Below are 16600 nucleotides of genomic sequence, written 5' to 3'. Positions count from 1 at the left end.
TTTGACTCATATTGACTTTGAGCGATGTACTGAGGCAGGCATTACTTCAATTTTCTTCTGTTTAGTTATAAAACTGAAACATCTTACTTTAGGACAGAATTGTATACATTTATGGTTATATTATTTACGTAGTGTTAACATTTTTAGAGACAAAGATTATCAGTGTGGGTTAGTAATAATAAAAGTCAATAAATAACGACAGTATTTTAAATTTGGTCAAGCTATTCCTATTCCAGGAATCCTGTTTAGATCCTATACCTATAGCCCTCTTCACTCTATACATCATCTGGCTGGCATTTCATGTTCTTTTGTGATGTGGTCCCATGAATCATATATGGGTTTCTGCACCAGCATGTTAATATTTAAACCAAGAAATGTGTACCGTAATAATCACTGATGTGGATGTGATAAAGCTGTCTCTCACTCAAGACAATCCTCTTTTGAAAGTATATAAAATTAAAAAATGTTTTAATTAGAAATGAGCAAACAACCTCAACATCAAACTTAAAAATTAATAAGAATAACAGCGTCTTACTCTAACCACATGCGTCCCTACCAGTGCTGTCATTGTTTTTCCATTTGAGCGCACCACTACTGGGCTGACTAATGTACTGTAAATCAATGAGATAGCGAGAGTAAAATAACACCTCAGTGTTTAAGCTCATTTAGCACTGTTCACATCCCAGAGAAATGCAGACCCAGCCTTCCTCCCACATGCCTGTGGAATCTTAGATAGCTGGGAAGAGACTAATAAACCTGATCTGGTCAACAATTAAAATAAAAAAACAGCCTATAATGACAAAAATGGCAGCACGGTCAGGTTAAGCTGATTTATCTTGCATAAATAAACCATCATACTTTTTGAGCAGCTTTCAAAACCTCGGACCCTAATTAAAGGGTCCAAACCCAAGACTGTTATTCCCACTGACATCCTTGAGTCCTCTCAAGCATGAATTTCTGACAGGCCATACAATTTTTTGTTGATTCCCATTTGATTTCTCATCGTTACCCACTTTCATGTAAATAGGGTTCAGATTAACGTCTATTAATATCACAACTCTCACAAAGTATCTCTCTCTACACTGACCTCATGACATTATTCCATGCCCTGTCTTGAAGCATGTGTAATTAAATCCCTTCAAATCAAACCACATCACCACTGCACCTACAGATTAATGGACCCACGCCACCTCATAATTTCACTCCATTCAACACCTCTCAATAACCTGATAAATGTTTGAGTGACAGGCCCATTTCGCTATGATGCAGAGGCTCAAAATTCCAGACGCATTGACTCATAATGGAGACCAAATATAAGGAGCATGGACCCCTTGTCAAAGAGTATGTATTTGTGAGTGGAGCTTCACGGAAGATCAAAACAGTAAGACCTTCAAGCCCAGGAACTGAAACTAGCCACTGTCCCATGATGAGTCGCAGCCCTGAAAGGATTTCTTCTTATCGCCGCCATTTCGAGGATACCAGCACCTCCTCTTTCCAGGTGAGGGTAAGCAGCCCTTCCCCTGTCAGACGGGATACCGGAAGGTGCCGTTCAGCCAGCTACTCCCGCAATGCCATAGCAGTCAGCAGCAACATGGCAGTGGGCCGTAGAACCATCTCATCCTCACGCAGCCGTCCCCTCATGACTGGGTAAGTCTATATTTTCTTGATTGAAGGAAGGTGGTGATAGTGTTTAAAAACTTCTAGAAATATGCTGGGTTGTTTTCAATACATGGTTGGGTCAAAAAGGGACAAACCCAACCAACGTTGGGTAAAGGGTTATAGTTGACCCAACCATGGGTTGAAAGCAATCCAGCATTTTTATTTATTTATTTATTGAGTGTATGCCATTGGGACAGTGCAGAATACCATCAAATGCATTTCACCAGCAGTATTAGATGAAAATAACAATGTTTTTTAATCTGCTGAACCATTTAAATAATTTTAAAAAGTACAATATTTCTATATTCAATAAATGTTACACTAGTTTTTAAAAACAACTGCATTGTTTAACAAGAATATTATAGTGTTAAAAGAGAAAACACTAGCATTACACATTTAGCTTTTTCTATCAGTTCATAATAATTGGCTTCATTTGATTTATTCTGAATATGCTTCAAAGGTTCCCACATCATGTTTATATTTTGCTTTCAAGAGTTATTGTTCCGTTAGAAATCACACTCAGTCTCTAAAAGACGCGAGTACTCTCAATAATTGTCGGCTAATAAAATCCAACATGACAATGAAATATATCTTCCTTCCTTGACATAACCACACGCAAGTTCACTTCCTATGTACAGTGTTTTTTATCGTTTTTTTTAATATATACATTTGAATTGCAGTGGCGAAATGGGGGCCATCTGTGTTAGTGGAGGGGGCGCAGCCGTCGATCTCGATCAAGTAGCTGCGGAAAACCGTGAATTCCTCAGCACACGAACCAGTGAGAAACAAGAGATGGTCCTACTCAACGACCGACTGGCAGCATACATCGAGAAGGCAATTAAGCACATATCATTCACAATGTATTGCATTTTTGCAACAATGAACAGATCTTAATGACAAAAAAATAATTTATTGAAACTAAATTGCGTTTAGTGTACTTAATGTGTTTACACAGCAAAATAAATAGCAGTAGACTTCTAAATATTAGACCCTGGGAAATGTGAGATTAATGCCCTTGCAAGCGAGACTTACTTTCAGAGGCATTTTGACAGAATTTGTCTGATGTGGTCACGCTTGAGTGGATGGCACAGACTGGCAGTGTGGAGATGGCACTGCTGGGTCAGAAGATAAAGCGAATTATTCGCACCTCTATGGACAGAAGCCGTTCTACAGCAGAGCAAATGTACAAAAAGCATGTGTCGCCTTTTTCTCTGTCAAAAAGGTCAGATCGCTGGAGCAGCAGAACAAATTGTTGGAGACCGAAATCGAGGCCCTGCAGAATCGATACTTGAAGCCCACCGGCCTGCGCTTGTTGTACGAGGAGCAACTCAAGGAACTGAAGAGGCTTGCTGACCAAATGAGTGCTCAGCGGGTAAATATTTAAATTTGTGGGCCAATATTCTAATGGATGTTAATAGTTATTAATGTAGGTCAATCTTCGAATAGATCTGAACTATAAGACCATATTGAAAAGACAATGGCAATAATGCTATACATAGAACTTAAATCAGTTTAAAACGACAATGTTTGTCTGTCAGAAAACAGCACGTGACAATACTCCGTTTTGTTTTTAAGGACAACGCTGTAGCAGCAAAGGATGCTATGGTGGGTCAGCTGGAGAGGATGAAGGTTAAATATGAGGAGGCCGTGGAGATGAGAAAGAAAGCCGAGCTTGACATCGAGGCTTTCCGTCCGGTCTGTTTCTTTTATTATGACGATTTCTTATTTTACTTTATGCGTCAAAAAAATTATGTTTTATCAATTTAACAGGACGTGGACGCCGCAACCTCCACGCGTATTGCTTTAGAAAAGCAGCTGGAAAACTTGGAGGTGGAAATAGAATTCCTACAAAGAGTACACAAGGAGGTAATTACATTTACAGCCTACTAATAAATACAAAAATACAAGATTTTGAAATGTCGTGTTTACTGTCATATTTATATCGCATTTTAAGGAAATCGACGACCTTGTGAGACAGATATACGCAGCCCACGCCACAGCCCAAGACGCATTCTCTCTTCCCGATCTGTCCAACGCGCTCGAGCAAATCCAACTTCAGTATGATAACATGGCCGCCAAGAATTTACAGGTGGATAAATAATAATAATGCATTTATACTTTTTTTAAATATCAAACTATTAGGTAACTAACATTATTAAATACTAGTCCTCCTAAACATTTGGAGTGGGAAATCCTATAGGATGTATATATTCTGTAAATAATTTATGTTTGTCTAGGAAATGGATTCATGGTACAAAACTAAATTCGATGACCTCAACAGCAAATCGACAAAACAAATGGACAAAACTCGAAGCATAAGAGAGGAAATTGTTACTGCAAAGAAAGACGTGTGTTTCATAAAACAATATTACCTTATGTTATTTGGAATAAATTATTTTAATTTCTTCATATGAATTAATGAATGTGATACTTTTCTAGATCCAGAATAAGATGCAGGACTTAGAGTCATTAAAGATCAAAAACGAGGCTTTGGAAGCAAGAATCCGTGAGACTCAAGAGAAGTACAGAAAAGAACTCGAGGAACTCCAGGTGAAAAAAAAAGTCTAACAAAATCATGCTATATCCTGTATACAATAAAATATCAAAAAAATCATACACAAATTTGACCGATTGAAATTTTTTTGCCAGGCAAGAATTGAAGCCTTGCAGCTTGAGCTGAAATCCACCAAAGAAAGGATGGCTATGCTGCTGCGTGAATACCAAGAACTGCTCAATGTTAAAATGGGGCTTGAGATTGAAATAACCACCTACAGGTAACATGACATAGCCCAATGCATTTAACGATTTATTTAATAAGACAGAAAAGAAGCCAGACTCCAAAGACAGCTTCTTTTCTTCAACCCTCCCTCCTCTTTGGATGTAAACAGGAAGCTTATTGAGGGTGAGGACTCTCGTCTAACTGGTATGGTGCAGACCATGCAAACCATGTCCATTATGAGTGGCACTATGAATGTCCATGGTGCTGGAGCTGCATGTGTGGCAGGAGGTGTGGGCACAGGAGTGGGTGGAGGGACGGGTGATGGAGTGGACACAGGTCTTGGTGATGGAGTGGGCAGAGGTCTTGGTGATGGAGTCGGCAGAGGTCTTGTTAATGGGATCACTGGTGGGATTGTCGACCCAGGCACTTCTATTGACTACACTCAAGAGCAGGCAGTGGAGATGACTGAGAGGAAGACTCTTCTTATCAGGTAGCATAAATTAAGCATTCTGTCAGAGCCGTGACATAGTGGTTGGCACAAGTGTTCTGAAATATGCATGTCATGCTCTTCCCCAAAATAAAGAAATAGACATTTTATCCAAGAGTTAGACATTATATCCAAAAGTAGTTCAATGAGGCAATGTAACTGTATATTGGTGGGTTTCACTTTGAAAAGGTTTTTGCATATTTCTTCTCTTTTTTTCTCAGGACAGTTAAAACGGAGGATGACACATTTGAAAGCAACACACAGGAGAAATCTTATTCCATCTCTGGAGCAGCAGACGATGAAGAGTAGCTGTGCCTTCTCCTTATCCATTTTATCAAGATAAATCTTCAAATGTGTTCTCTTGCATCTTGTGCCCTAATGCTTGTGTGCCTAAACTTGAGTCTTACAACTTGCCCACTAAAAATAAAGCTTTGAGCAACACACTTTTTTGTAGGTTTTGTTTTAATTGTGTGCACCCAGGACTCTGTCTTAAGTTAAATGGGCTGTTTTGTAGACCATTATCTACAAAGATAAACAAATGCTTCACCACCCCAGTGTTCAATCGAGCACATCATCTTTCACAAAACACAGTAGCACATGCTTATTTTTCCTTAAGCAACAGGTGTAAGATGCAGGCACTCTGTGGATGTGCAGAAAACAAACAATGGATATGAAACAGACAGGAAAACAAAATATAATAACAACAAGCAGAATAAATGTGTCACTCTAGGCTCAGCCTTTCACCTTGATTCCTTGCCAACGGGAACTTTAAGAGATCCCACACACACACAGTATTGCTGCAACATGAAGTCACACTCCCGGTATGGCCCCATTCTATCCAAATCTTCCCTTTTTATCTGCATCTGATCTATTCTGATCGGCTCCAACTGGAACATGTCAAATACTCGGCCTGTCTTGAACCATGAGGTGAGATGTGCATTTGTAAACTATAAAGTACAGAAGCTGTACATTATGGGCTAAAGGGGAATATTGTTGACATAAATTATCACAGACTTGCAAAGCATGGAATGTGGCATTGACACAGTTTCTGCATGCAGCATTTTAAACATTATTTCAAATGCTTTATTTTAAAAGAATTTCTAAGAATTTCCAAGATAACAATATAGGAAACTAATGTGCTAATATGAATCTATCATAGAGTTCATCTAAAAGTGTTGATACAGGTCAAAACCACTTTCAGATAAATCTCACCCAAAGCAAAACAACTGAAACTGCATCATACGTGTGGGCAGACAGTCTACAGAAATGAAATGACAAGTGAATTGCCAGAAGTAATCAAAGCAAGGAAGTCTAAATTCTGAAGTAAACAGTTTTTGATAGGACATCAGAAACTGTTAATCCTAAAAATCTTAAAAATATAAATACATTTTGTTTAGTGTTCTTCGTATTTGCTATTTGATGTTCACAGATTGTAAATAAATGCTGCAATATTAAGTACAAATACTGTTAATTTGCAATTTTCAGTAATGTGGTTCCTGGAAGAATTGAGAATTGTGGGCCCTCTGTGATAATATTTCCAAATTAAAATTATTTCAAAAAAATAAAAATTTAATTAGAATATGAAATTTTGTCAAGAAGTAATTTTGCCAGATTAAAAAATAGTTGATATTATTTTAACCATCACAGCAGGTGATTTTCATCAATCATTGAACACCATTAAAGTAATGGTAATGTACATTGTAATGTAAACAACGCATTTAAATTCATTTGTATTGTATAAAACTAAAGTAGGAATGCAATCTCACCCCAGTTTGCTCGGAATTTGACAGCAGGGTTGAGGGTCTTGACGATTCAGGATCTTGAATTTATCAGATTAACCAGCTCTTCATTACTGTTCTAGCCATGGTCATCATTTCCACAAGCTCATCCCACCTGAAATGGAAACACAATTAATGGCCATTACTTGCCATGCATTATTTTTTTCCACAGAAATGAACTAGGATTATGGAAAACCCAGAAATGTCAATCCCGCCTATTAATGAGGTGGGTACAGACAGTTTGTGGTGATCATTAGCATTCTTTTTGCCATTCATGTAATGTGCATGCCGAGCTATATGCTTTGCTCATATGCATTAAAGGATGATAAAAAATAAATTGCCTTGTAAGCAGGGAAGGCATGTCTGAATTATGTTTGACTTATCAATATAATTAGATTCTGCCATCTGACCTTCACAATTTTAAAGACAGGAGCTATCCAGGGTCCTGGTAGGTTCACACTAGCATCTTGTTCCGCATAGTGTGCTCTGCAAATCAGATTAACAAATTAGATGTACACATGCAATTTATTGTCTCTTTGTGGCTTTTATCTTCCGTTTTCTGTATTAATTTGATGCATGCAAATTAAATTTGATTAAAAATATGGCATTGAAAATAATGTACAGCAAGTGGGATGTCTGATCCCAACAGGAAGTCTAATCTAATAAATGCTTTTAACCAGGCCTTATTAAACAAATGCTCAAACTTTTTAATCTTTGTTTGGCATCAGATTTCTTCTACAAAACACACATAATACAGATCTACATATTTCCACATACCCATGAATTTTGTATCACAAATTTCCTTCATCTTTATGGGCTCAACATTGAAAACTGCATGCATTCAGTGTATTCAAAATATATACGAGACTGAATTAAGAATGGAATTCTTCATCAATGGAATAACTAATGATCTGTCGGTACGCAAAGCTTCTTTCCCAGCGTCTACTCCTCAAGGATCAAAAGGGGGCAAAAGTTGGTCCTCTTTAAAACCTGAGAAATTCTGTCACTTTCTGCATATGTTTTTAGTGCCTTAATCCCAATTAGGCCCGGCTGACACACACATCTATTCACTGCAACCCTTCCCTGAATACATTTGCCTAAAAATGAACTTCACAAATAAAGCTCGCCGCAAAGGCGTTCGACACCAGAGAGAATCGGATAGACTGAGGGTTCATTCCTGCGCGTTCGAGTGAAAAGGGTATGAATTTATAAGGTACACCGAAACATTTTAATTCAGACAAGTTTACACCCCATTATGCGAGCCCTTTTAACTCGGACAAGAGAGTTAAAGTCGGGGAAACTCGGTTCAAAAGCCAGAGCTAACTTTGTTCAGGCTTTGAATACTGAAACGGAGCAACCCCTTCCTTTTGAAAGCATTTAGAAATGGGAGCACGCATGAACAGAGTCGAATCAGTGGCCACTTATCTCTCCACTTTCTAATGCGACTTTGAATATTAGTCTGGGTTAAAATCCCAATCATGTCATCTGGTGGGACTCCCATACAAGCATAATTACTATTCAATCGCATCACTAATGTCCCACCCGCATCCCCTATCTGCGACGCAGCTGGTCCGTCCTTTGTAAGGCTTGCACTTTCCCGCAGAAACAGCGAATAGGTTAAGCGCATTCAAATAGCCACGCAACATCATTTTTTTACTTGGTTATGCAAATATATATATTAATTTTCTAATCTAGGACATCTTCAATAAATTGTTTTGGACGTGCAGCCTGTTGAATTTAATGTAAACATGTTCGGCAAATGATTAAAAACATTTATAATTTTACAGGCTGTATTTTTTTCGTTGCACTGACATTTTCAAGAGTGAAATCAACGAAAAAAAGAATGTTAGTTTTGCCTGCGGTACTTTGCATGGCAAAGACTTTATGGTTGGCGTAAAAAATGTTTTAGGGAGCTTAGGCATTGTGAACCGTTCAGATAGAGTGGTGAACCCTTGGCATTCAAGCGAAGTTTGGATGCATGAATGGAATCCCTGGTGGGACACTATCCCTTTTAACCACAGTTCTTCACAAAGTTAGTGTTACTCTTCATTCATGGTTCATTATTTGGCAACCTGTTAAATCAGATCCCACATTTAGCTCGAATTGTAATGCTGAGACCCTGAGAAAATGTTTTCAACACCTGACCAACACTTTCTCCGAAATTCACAATCCGACCTTTTTTCCTTTGACGAGACGCGTAAAAAGTTCTGGAATGCTCCGCTTGGGTCCACAATATTGCTGAGAAACAAAGCAGCTACCATGTAATTAATGTGCTTTATAAAAGACAACGAACAATGCGACCGTTCAAGCTATTTGATTTCATTTAATTTTCCATCCCATTTGCTCTGAACACTGCTTTTGCTCGCAAAATCGAGCTTTTTGACCGCTCACCGTGCACCAATGAGCGCTTTGGGACGACGTTCACTCCTGCTTTTCTCCGCTTACAGAACAGAATAAAAAACGTCCCCGTTTCCACCACGGTGAACAATTTATTAGCCGAACAACTTTGAGTTCAAGACACAAGACAAGAATGAGAATCGGCCCGGCTGGTGTGAGCGCTGTAGAGGCCGAACCCGCTGTTGCAGAGCGGATGGGAACCAGTCACAAATGGCAACATTAATAAATAACCCACCACACAGCCGGCCTCTCCATGCGCCTATTCAAAAATTGTTCGCGTGTCGTTCACGCTCTTTGACTCATTAAGCGGCCCAAAGAGAGGGCTCCCAAAAAAGGACCAGTGGGATACCTTTTGGCGAAGAAAGAAATCCCACCTCTGCTTCTCCAATTACACCGGAGCGTCATCGAAGAGTAGCCAGGGCAGAGGTTAGCAGGACATGTTCATGGCTTAAATTTATCGCCCACAAATTCTTGTTTCTTTCCCTCGCCCTCTGTTCACTCATTGAGGAGCACGATCAAAGGGGTCAAATGAAGTTTTAAAACCAGCGAAAACAATGCCACTGGGCTCACTTCAAATGATACCCAAGGGTCCTGTATAGGTGAAAGCAGTAGGCTCTCCCAACCTCCTGTCGGATGTGTGTACAGGAAAACATGAAGATCTATGTAAAAATATTTTTTTATCGTTAATGTTGGATTTACTTAAAAAGTAGCAGGCTAACATTTTAAATGAAAATACTGTTTACATATAGGGTGAGAAAAAATACAAGAGGCACATTTAGCCATGCGCAACACTTTAAATGTTGTGAGGAAAAAAATATTTCTCTCGCATGGTGCTTTATCATAAGAACGAATGGCCACCATGATTCATCACCTGTTGTCAAAAAGTGTGAAATGATAAGATGACGTGTGTTTTAAAAGATGTTACTTTTTTGCTGGTTCTCCCGTTGAGTACCTGCCCGGTCCCAGCACGGCACACGCCGGGAGTCAATAGAAGTTAACAAGTCTCCCAAACATTCCTGCTCCTTTTGTTACAACTGCAACAGACAATACAGCCAGGCAGAGGATAAAGAGCTTTGAAGTACATAAAACCTAAAAGGATGCAGCCAAGTAGATTTAAAGTAGTCACTGATTTCCAAAAACTGGTTTGTATAGGAACAATGAAGGGGGAGAGAATTTATGGAGAAATTATACAGTGGATTTGTCACTTAAAATATCGGAACTGTCTGTCGGACAAAGCCACATGCTGAGGATTAATGGTTGCGCCAGACCTTTGATTCTGCACTCTCTTTTCTCTGCCCTTGACAAATTGGATTTTGGGGATGGGAAGGTCGCTGGGCCTATTGTCTCTTGACCGTTTGGAGCGGTTCATTATGTGTGAGGGTGAGGGAAAGTCTCCATGTGACCATTTCGGAGTGTTCTACAGCTGCTAAAAGAGCGCAACTCTCTCATCGCGCTCTGCTCGCCCTTGCGCATTAATGTGCAGAGGGGTAGCTTACCGCCACATAAGAAAAGCCGGATCACACACGCCACGACGTCACTTCGCGGGCGGATATTAGTCCGTCCTCATCTCAGACTCTCTGCTCATCTCAATCAGTGGCTGCTTGGTCTTCCTGGTTTTGATACCGCTGCACACGCAGAGCCAGCCATGCAAGCGACTCGGACACCCAGTGTGTTTGCCGACTGCAGCATCCCAGCAGGGCTGCGAATAGGACCAGTGCCGGGCATCTTTAAACTTGGAAAGTACGTTTCGGACCGAAAGGACGCTGGAGTCAAAAAGAAGGCAAGTTACTTAGATTTATTTTGCCCGTGAATAAACTTTCATTGTTTGACAACAGTTTAAATATGTGCACTTAGTTTTGCAATATGCAACACGTTTTATTTATTTATTAAACAACGAGGAGATGTTATTCTATTCACATTAATAATACACTTATGCCATTTCCTTTTTCATTTGTATGCTGTTTTTTTAGTTGATTAGTTGATCAAATAATAAACACACAACCATGACATATAATCATACTAATAATAATATTTATAATCTAAACATTTTTAATAAATATTTTTTATTTGATTATTTAGGCCTAATTATTTAGTTATTAGAACAACCACACAAAATGTAATATTTGTAACTACAAAAATGACTATTACATTTTTTATATCACCATTTTTATGCAGGTTCAAAAATTTTACCAATCAAGTCTTAAAGTTGACCTGTCACTCTTCATAAAACGTTTTCTTATTAATTAGTTTGGGCTGTCAGGTTGGAAATAATTGAGTTATGTTAGCAGGACAACTTGTCATCCTATGCCTTAACTTAACCGCCTTAATAGGGTGACCTGAGTTTTTGCGTGAGATTCCATGCCCTGTGCCCATTCAATTTCATAGGCTTGCGGTCTGGTAATTCCGATGTAGGCTACCACTTATTTTATATTAAAATGTCTACTATACAATAACTGTCATTAATGACAATAAAATGTTGCTAAAATAAATAAAAATACAACGCTATAAAAAGTTTCAATTTATTGCGAATTAAATTAGTTTCGAATTCAAGTAAATTTATTGTTTTTAAGTAATTGTATCCAAATATTTTAATATGAGAACTGTATTAAACATTCAAAAAAGCTTTATAAATTAAGAGCATCTATAAATCTCAGAGATATAATAGACTTCATATAAATAATGGTATTAACTTTCATAAATAAATTGTAAATAGACCGAAGCTCTTTACGCTTTCTGCTTCTGTGATTGATGCGCGTAAATGCAACGCCCCGGGCCACAAGCGATCATCAGGTGCAATCTCCGTGTCAAATGTCACGCTTTAATCTTTAATTTGTTTGAACAGAATAGAAATGCTTTGACACTCTTCAAATTCGTTTCTCATATCAACTCAATTATGAGTCATTTTCTTTAGAAAATATCGCCATTGTCTAATAGACCGAATAAAACCACATTAACGGGCTGTTGTTTAAAAAATCTTGGGGTGGCATATTTAACAATGAGTAAGAGGGAGGAACCAGAAAAAAATACATTTAGAATAAAAAACTAAATTAATTTGATAAAACTTCATTTTTAAATATTTAAACATTCGATAAGTACAAGACATAAAAAAGGGAAATAAAGATATCATTTTTAAATTGCAACTTACCTAAATTCTTTGACAATTTATTTATCGTTACGAAGCGTTAAGCGTGTTTTAAGGGTTATTTGTGTATTTGCAGATTCGTCTGGTAAGAGGGGAGTTCGTGGACGAGTCTGGCAGTGCAGTTCACGAGTGGATTGGGTTAATACGTCCGGCTAGAAACAGTCAAGAACAAAACCTCGAAGCGGTGTCGGATTTACCTGGAGGACAGGTGAGCTGCACGACAAAAATATTGAATGAATCTAATCCTGTTTTTATAATCAGTTTGGATATGTTTATTAAGTTTAAACATTTCCTCCTGTTTTTTAAAGATATTCTATCATGTGTTGAGAGAAATCCAAGCTGGGGAGGAACTGAGTGTTTGGTACTCCAGCGCACTCGCCCAATGGTTTGACATCCCCACGACTGCAACTCCAACACATGACGAAAAAGGTGAGACACGTATTAAAATTTCGTTCACTTAAGCAACGTGAAAATGTAATGTATATTAATAATTAGGCTAAATATTCCTCATTACAGAATTTACTTTTGTACATATGCACAAAAACAATAAAATACTAAATAGCCGAATAGATTACTTCAAATTAAAATGCAAAGCTGTTATTTCGAGAAAGCATAACATTATCTAACGGTAAACGAATTATGACAGAGCAAAGGAAACATGACATGCGGATTTTTAAACTACTCTGCCACCAGCTGAATCGAGGCTAATCCTATTTAAATCCGATTTCAAAGACTTAGTAGTTGATTCAGATTATCCTCTTTTACTTAGTAAATCGAAAGGTCTGTATAGTCTAGAGTAACACACATTGATTGGTCCAGAATTACAGAGGCGCGTTTAAGAGTAGGCTACACACCTATTTGTACACGCAAATATATATTTATTTGTTATTAATGAATGATTGATTCTGTCCCCGCAAAATTTCTCTCTCTTTTTATTTCATTAATGCATCCATCAATAAATAAAGACCCGGGAACCATCGCAATGGGGTGATGCGTGTATACAGCTAAGCGAGGGGAAGAGGTTAACAAATGTCATAGCCATTAATATTGATGTATTCAAAAGCAAATAAATTCAAAACGGTGCTCTACGGTAAATTAGCTGGGTGCGTAAGGTATTGTTGGCTGGTGAATGCTAACTTTTATGTGGGATGTATATTGCCCTGATTTGCGACGGTGAACTGTGAGAGCTGCTCCCTGGCCAATACACGGTGCGGTCCTTGACATACGCTTCCAATTCTCTAGCGTCAACAGATGGGCCAGCCTCATTGTTTTACGCGACTTGCGATTTCAAGCAACAGCTGCCGTCAATTCCACGGGAAAGCGCAGAGGGAAAGTCTATTCAATGTATTGCGCCAGATTGGCCCGGCGCTTGCTCTTTTGATGGGGAAATAAACAACGGGGTTTTGCGGATTACAAAATCATTACATCTATATAATTGACCCCAGACTGCCCAAGTGGTGTCATGTCAACGTGAAGAAGACATTTATAACATGGTGAAAAAGCTATAAAGTGTAACGGCGTTTAATGCATTTTTCTTTTTAATCTTTCAGGTGAGGAGCGCTACATTTGCTGGCATTGCTGGAGAATATTTAAATACCCGAACACTCTCAAAGCCCACGTACATTTCCACTGCGCTTTAAGCAATGGCAAAAGCTTCATGAGCAACGAGCAAGCGAGAGGCACGGACAACTTTAACAGGTCTCCAAAATCTGGGGATATCCCGAACACTTCTTCGTCTCCAAGGAACGGCCACAACACCTTGCTGTCAGATTCTGCGAAAAGGACAGTGTCAACCTCGCCGTTCGCCACCAAAGCGGGACTATTGAAAAAAACGAGCTCGGAGGAGCAGGACAGAGCCCTTGACATGAGCGTGACATCTGGCCGGAACCCCGTACACATCATGGGCCTCGGTGGAACGCCATCTGTAATTAACAGTATGGGCTTTCACCCCGGCGTACGTTCTGCGTTTAAACCAATGGGACTTTCAAAGATCTCCCCGGCTGAAGTGACAAGAGTTGAGTCCAATGCAAAATCAAATAGCATCGGTTTTAGTAAACTGTTAGGAAGCATCAAGTCACCTTTGCCTAATGTCCATCCGTCAAAATGCGCGCATCCTATGGATACCACGCCACATGTGATTCCCGGCGCAAACACTATCCGTGGGTTTCCTTTACTGCCACACTTTGAGGAGACCTCTGCGTTCAAACACGTGGACAGCCGCATGCACTCTGCTCTATCCCCTTCGCGATACTCACAACTACCCAACGCGTTTCATTTCGAGAGGTTCCCTCTATCGCAGTTTGATGGGGGAAAATCATACAATGGAGACTGCAACATACCCCTGATGCCATTTACTGTTTACAACGGAGAGCTCCTGTACAGTTCGCCATACTACCCTCTTAAATTTCACTTCGGCAACCTGCTTAAATATCCCGACACCGTCTCCTACTTCGGTGCACCTGCTCTTAATCCAGACCTAAATTCAATTACGAACATCGACAGGGAGATAGCGATGCACACGCAGCAGCTGTCAGACATTTCCGTAGAAAAAAACCGTTCTAGGCTTGAGTCAATTCCCACATCCAACCCAAACTCGGGGAAACAGAAAAAGGGACACCTGTGTCTTTACTGTGGCAAATTGTACTCTAGAAAATACGGCCTGAAGATTCACATGAGGACTCATACAGGTTACAAACCACTCAAATGTAAAGTCTGTTTTAGGCCTTTTGGTGATCCCAGCAATCTCAACAAACACATCCGACTTCACGCGGAGGGAAACACTCCGTACAGGTGCGAGTTCTGTGGGAAAGTGCTAGTGCGCAGACGAGATTTGGAGAGGCACGTCAAATCAAGGCATCCAGGTCAATCTATCAAAAAAACAGATGACAAAATGGAAGATATCTTTGAAGATGCTGAACAAAAAAGCGACAACGACAGCGACGTTGACGTTTGTTTCACGGATGATCAGAGCGACCAGGAATCGAGTAAAAATAATGATTAATGGTCTAATTATATTAGATATCGCTCTCAAGGAAATAAATTATGCATGTAAATATTAATTTTATGATATTCTCCCTTTTGTTAAAATGTTGTTTATTTGATAAAATTATTAAAAGAAACAATTGCAGAAAGACCAAGAAATGGTAAATGAATTAACCCCAAATTAAATCTAAACTCATAATGTATTTACGTTTTGATATCGAGTACATCTCAGCATCCCCAATGTGGAGCTGCACTTTATAAGACGGGTTACTGGCATAAAAATAACATGTCACCTTCGCTTCACTGTTTTTCTTTTAATGTTGTGTGACCATTCCCCTAAAATACAACGTTTGAATTACCTGTCAAATTCGCACTTTTTATTGCCAAAAGCATTTAAGTCATTCTGTGAAAATGATATTTGAGGACAGCGGGCAACTGTTAAAAATAAAAAACTGGTGTTTTAAAGAAATCTTGGTGTCTCCATTTAGTCGAAAAGCTCTTGTACAAATGTAATTATTACATGTTTAACTGTTAAGTGAAAGCTGTGGGTTGTATTGTTAATTCATGAATAAATATTGTATATGATTTTTATTTTCCTTAACAAACCCAAATTCCTTTCATTGTCCGTTTTTAATAAAATGGAAATAAAAGAATCGATGGTTTGGTCATTGATATGTTAGTCCAGGTGAAATTTAAGTTAGATTTGAAGGATGTTATCAGAGGATTCTGGGTTGATGTTATCCTGGCACAGCTGAATGCCTCACCTGCACGCGCTTTAGTCTCGGCGTCCCAGTGGTGCCACCTGAGAAGACTAAATAGCGAAAAAAACTGGCATTTGATACAAAACATCGACATTTTTAATTTAACGCAAGAACGCTGTTGAAATATGGTTGCAAAAATATGAGATACAACGTGGGTATGGGAATAACTGCGAATATGCACACATTTGAATAACATTTAAAAATGAATACATTGTTTATAAAACATGGAATGAACAAATGGTTGGACATATTTACTAATTCAACAGAAAGGAAAGAAACAACACTGAAATCTACCTTTTACTGGCAGTTTGGTTGGGCAGTTCTAAACAACCTGAAAGATATAGAATGTTTGATGATTCTAGACCTAAATATTTTACATTTATACATTTGAAAGACACGTTTTCCAAAGTAGCTTAAGTAAAATGTGAAGACTTAATGCGCTGTATGTCCAGCATGGGAAAAAAACCCAAAAAACAGATGTTGCTATAGTGCCATGGTTTCTTAATGTCAAGTTCAGATAACTAGATTACAACAACTGACAGTTTGTCTGTATAGAACTATATTTGGTCCTACAGATCAACAAATTGTGATTTTGAAAAAATGTATTACACTTTTCACAGCAATGCCATAGAAGAACCATTTTAGTTCCACAAAGAACCATTTAGTCAAATTTAG

At 38.7% G+C, this 16600-nt stretch overlaps 2 protein-coding genes across 2 annotated transcripts; both read left to right on the top strand.

Annotated features, from left to right (window-relative positions):
• Window positions 1-1426: 1426 nt before the first annotated feature.
• LOC306901102 (desmin) lies at window positions 1427-5307 on the top strand (the record flags this gene model as incomplete). Its single annotated transcript, XM_079468613.1, has 11 exons — window positions 1427-1647; window positions 2340-2493; window positions 2882-3031; window positions 3235-3354; window positions 3430-3525; window positions 3614-3748; window positions 3897-4007; window positions 4099-4209; window positions 4309-4433; window positions 4548-4868; window positions 5087-5307. 11 exons carry the CDS (start codon window positions 1427-1429, stop codon window positions 5172-5174), a joined length of 1632 nt encoding a protein of 543 aa, XP_079324739.1. The 3' UTR covers window positions 5175-5307.
• A 5135-nt stretch (window positions 5308-10442) lies between these two features.
• prdm13 (PR domain containing 13) lies at window positions 10443-15806 on the top strand. Its single transcript, XM_079470335.1, has 4 exons — window positions 10443-10820; window positions 12259-12390; window positions 12491-12611; window positions 13733-15806. The coding sequence occupies exons 1-4, from the start codon at window positions 10686-10688 to the stop codon at window positions 15181-15183; spliced, it is 1839 nt and encodes a 612-aa protein (XP_079326461.1). The 5' UTR covers window positions 10443-10685; the 3' UTR covers window positions 15184-15806.
• The last annotated feature ends 794 nt before the right edge of the window (window positions 15807-16600 follow it).

This window comes from Barbatula barbatula, assembly GCF_947034865.1.
Source record: "Barbatula barbatula genome assembly, chromosome: 12".
Classification (NCBI taxonomy): domain Eukaryota; kingdom Metazoa; phylum Chordata; class Actinopteri; order Cypriniformes; family Nemacheilidae; genus Barbatula; species Barbatula barbatula.
Note: the sequence above shows the minus strand (reverse complement) of the source record. Positions and strands in the feature narration are given on the sequence as shown.

Excerpts from the sequence above, each read along its gene's own strand:
- prdm13 (XM_079470335.1), top strand. The coding sequence starts at position 10,686 with ATGCAAGCGACTCGGACACCCAGTGTGTTTGCCGACTGCAGCATCCCA. Across the intron at positions 12,391-12,490 it reads CGGATTTACCTGGAGGACAG|ATATTCTATCATGTGTTGAG; the intron begins GTGAGCTGCACG and ends TGTTTTTTAAAG. Across the intron at positions 12,612-13,732 it reads TCCAACACATGACGAAAAAG|GTGAGGAGCGCTACATTTGC; the intron begins GTGAGACACGTA and ends TTAATCTTTCAG.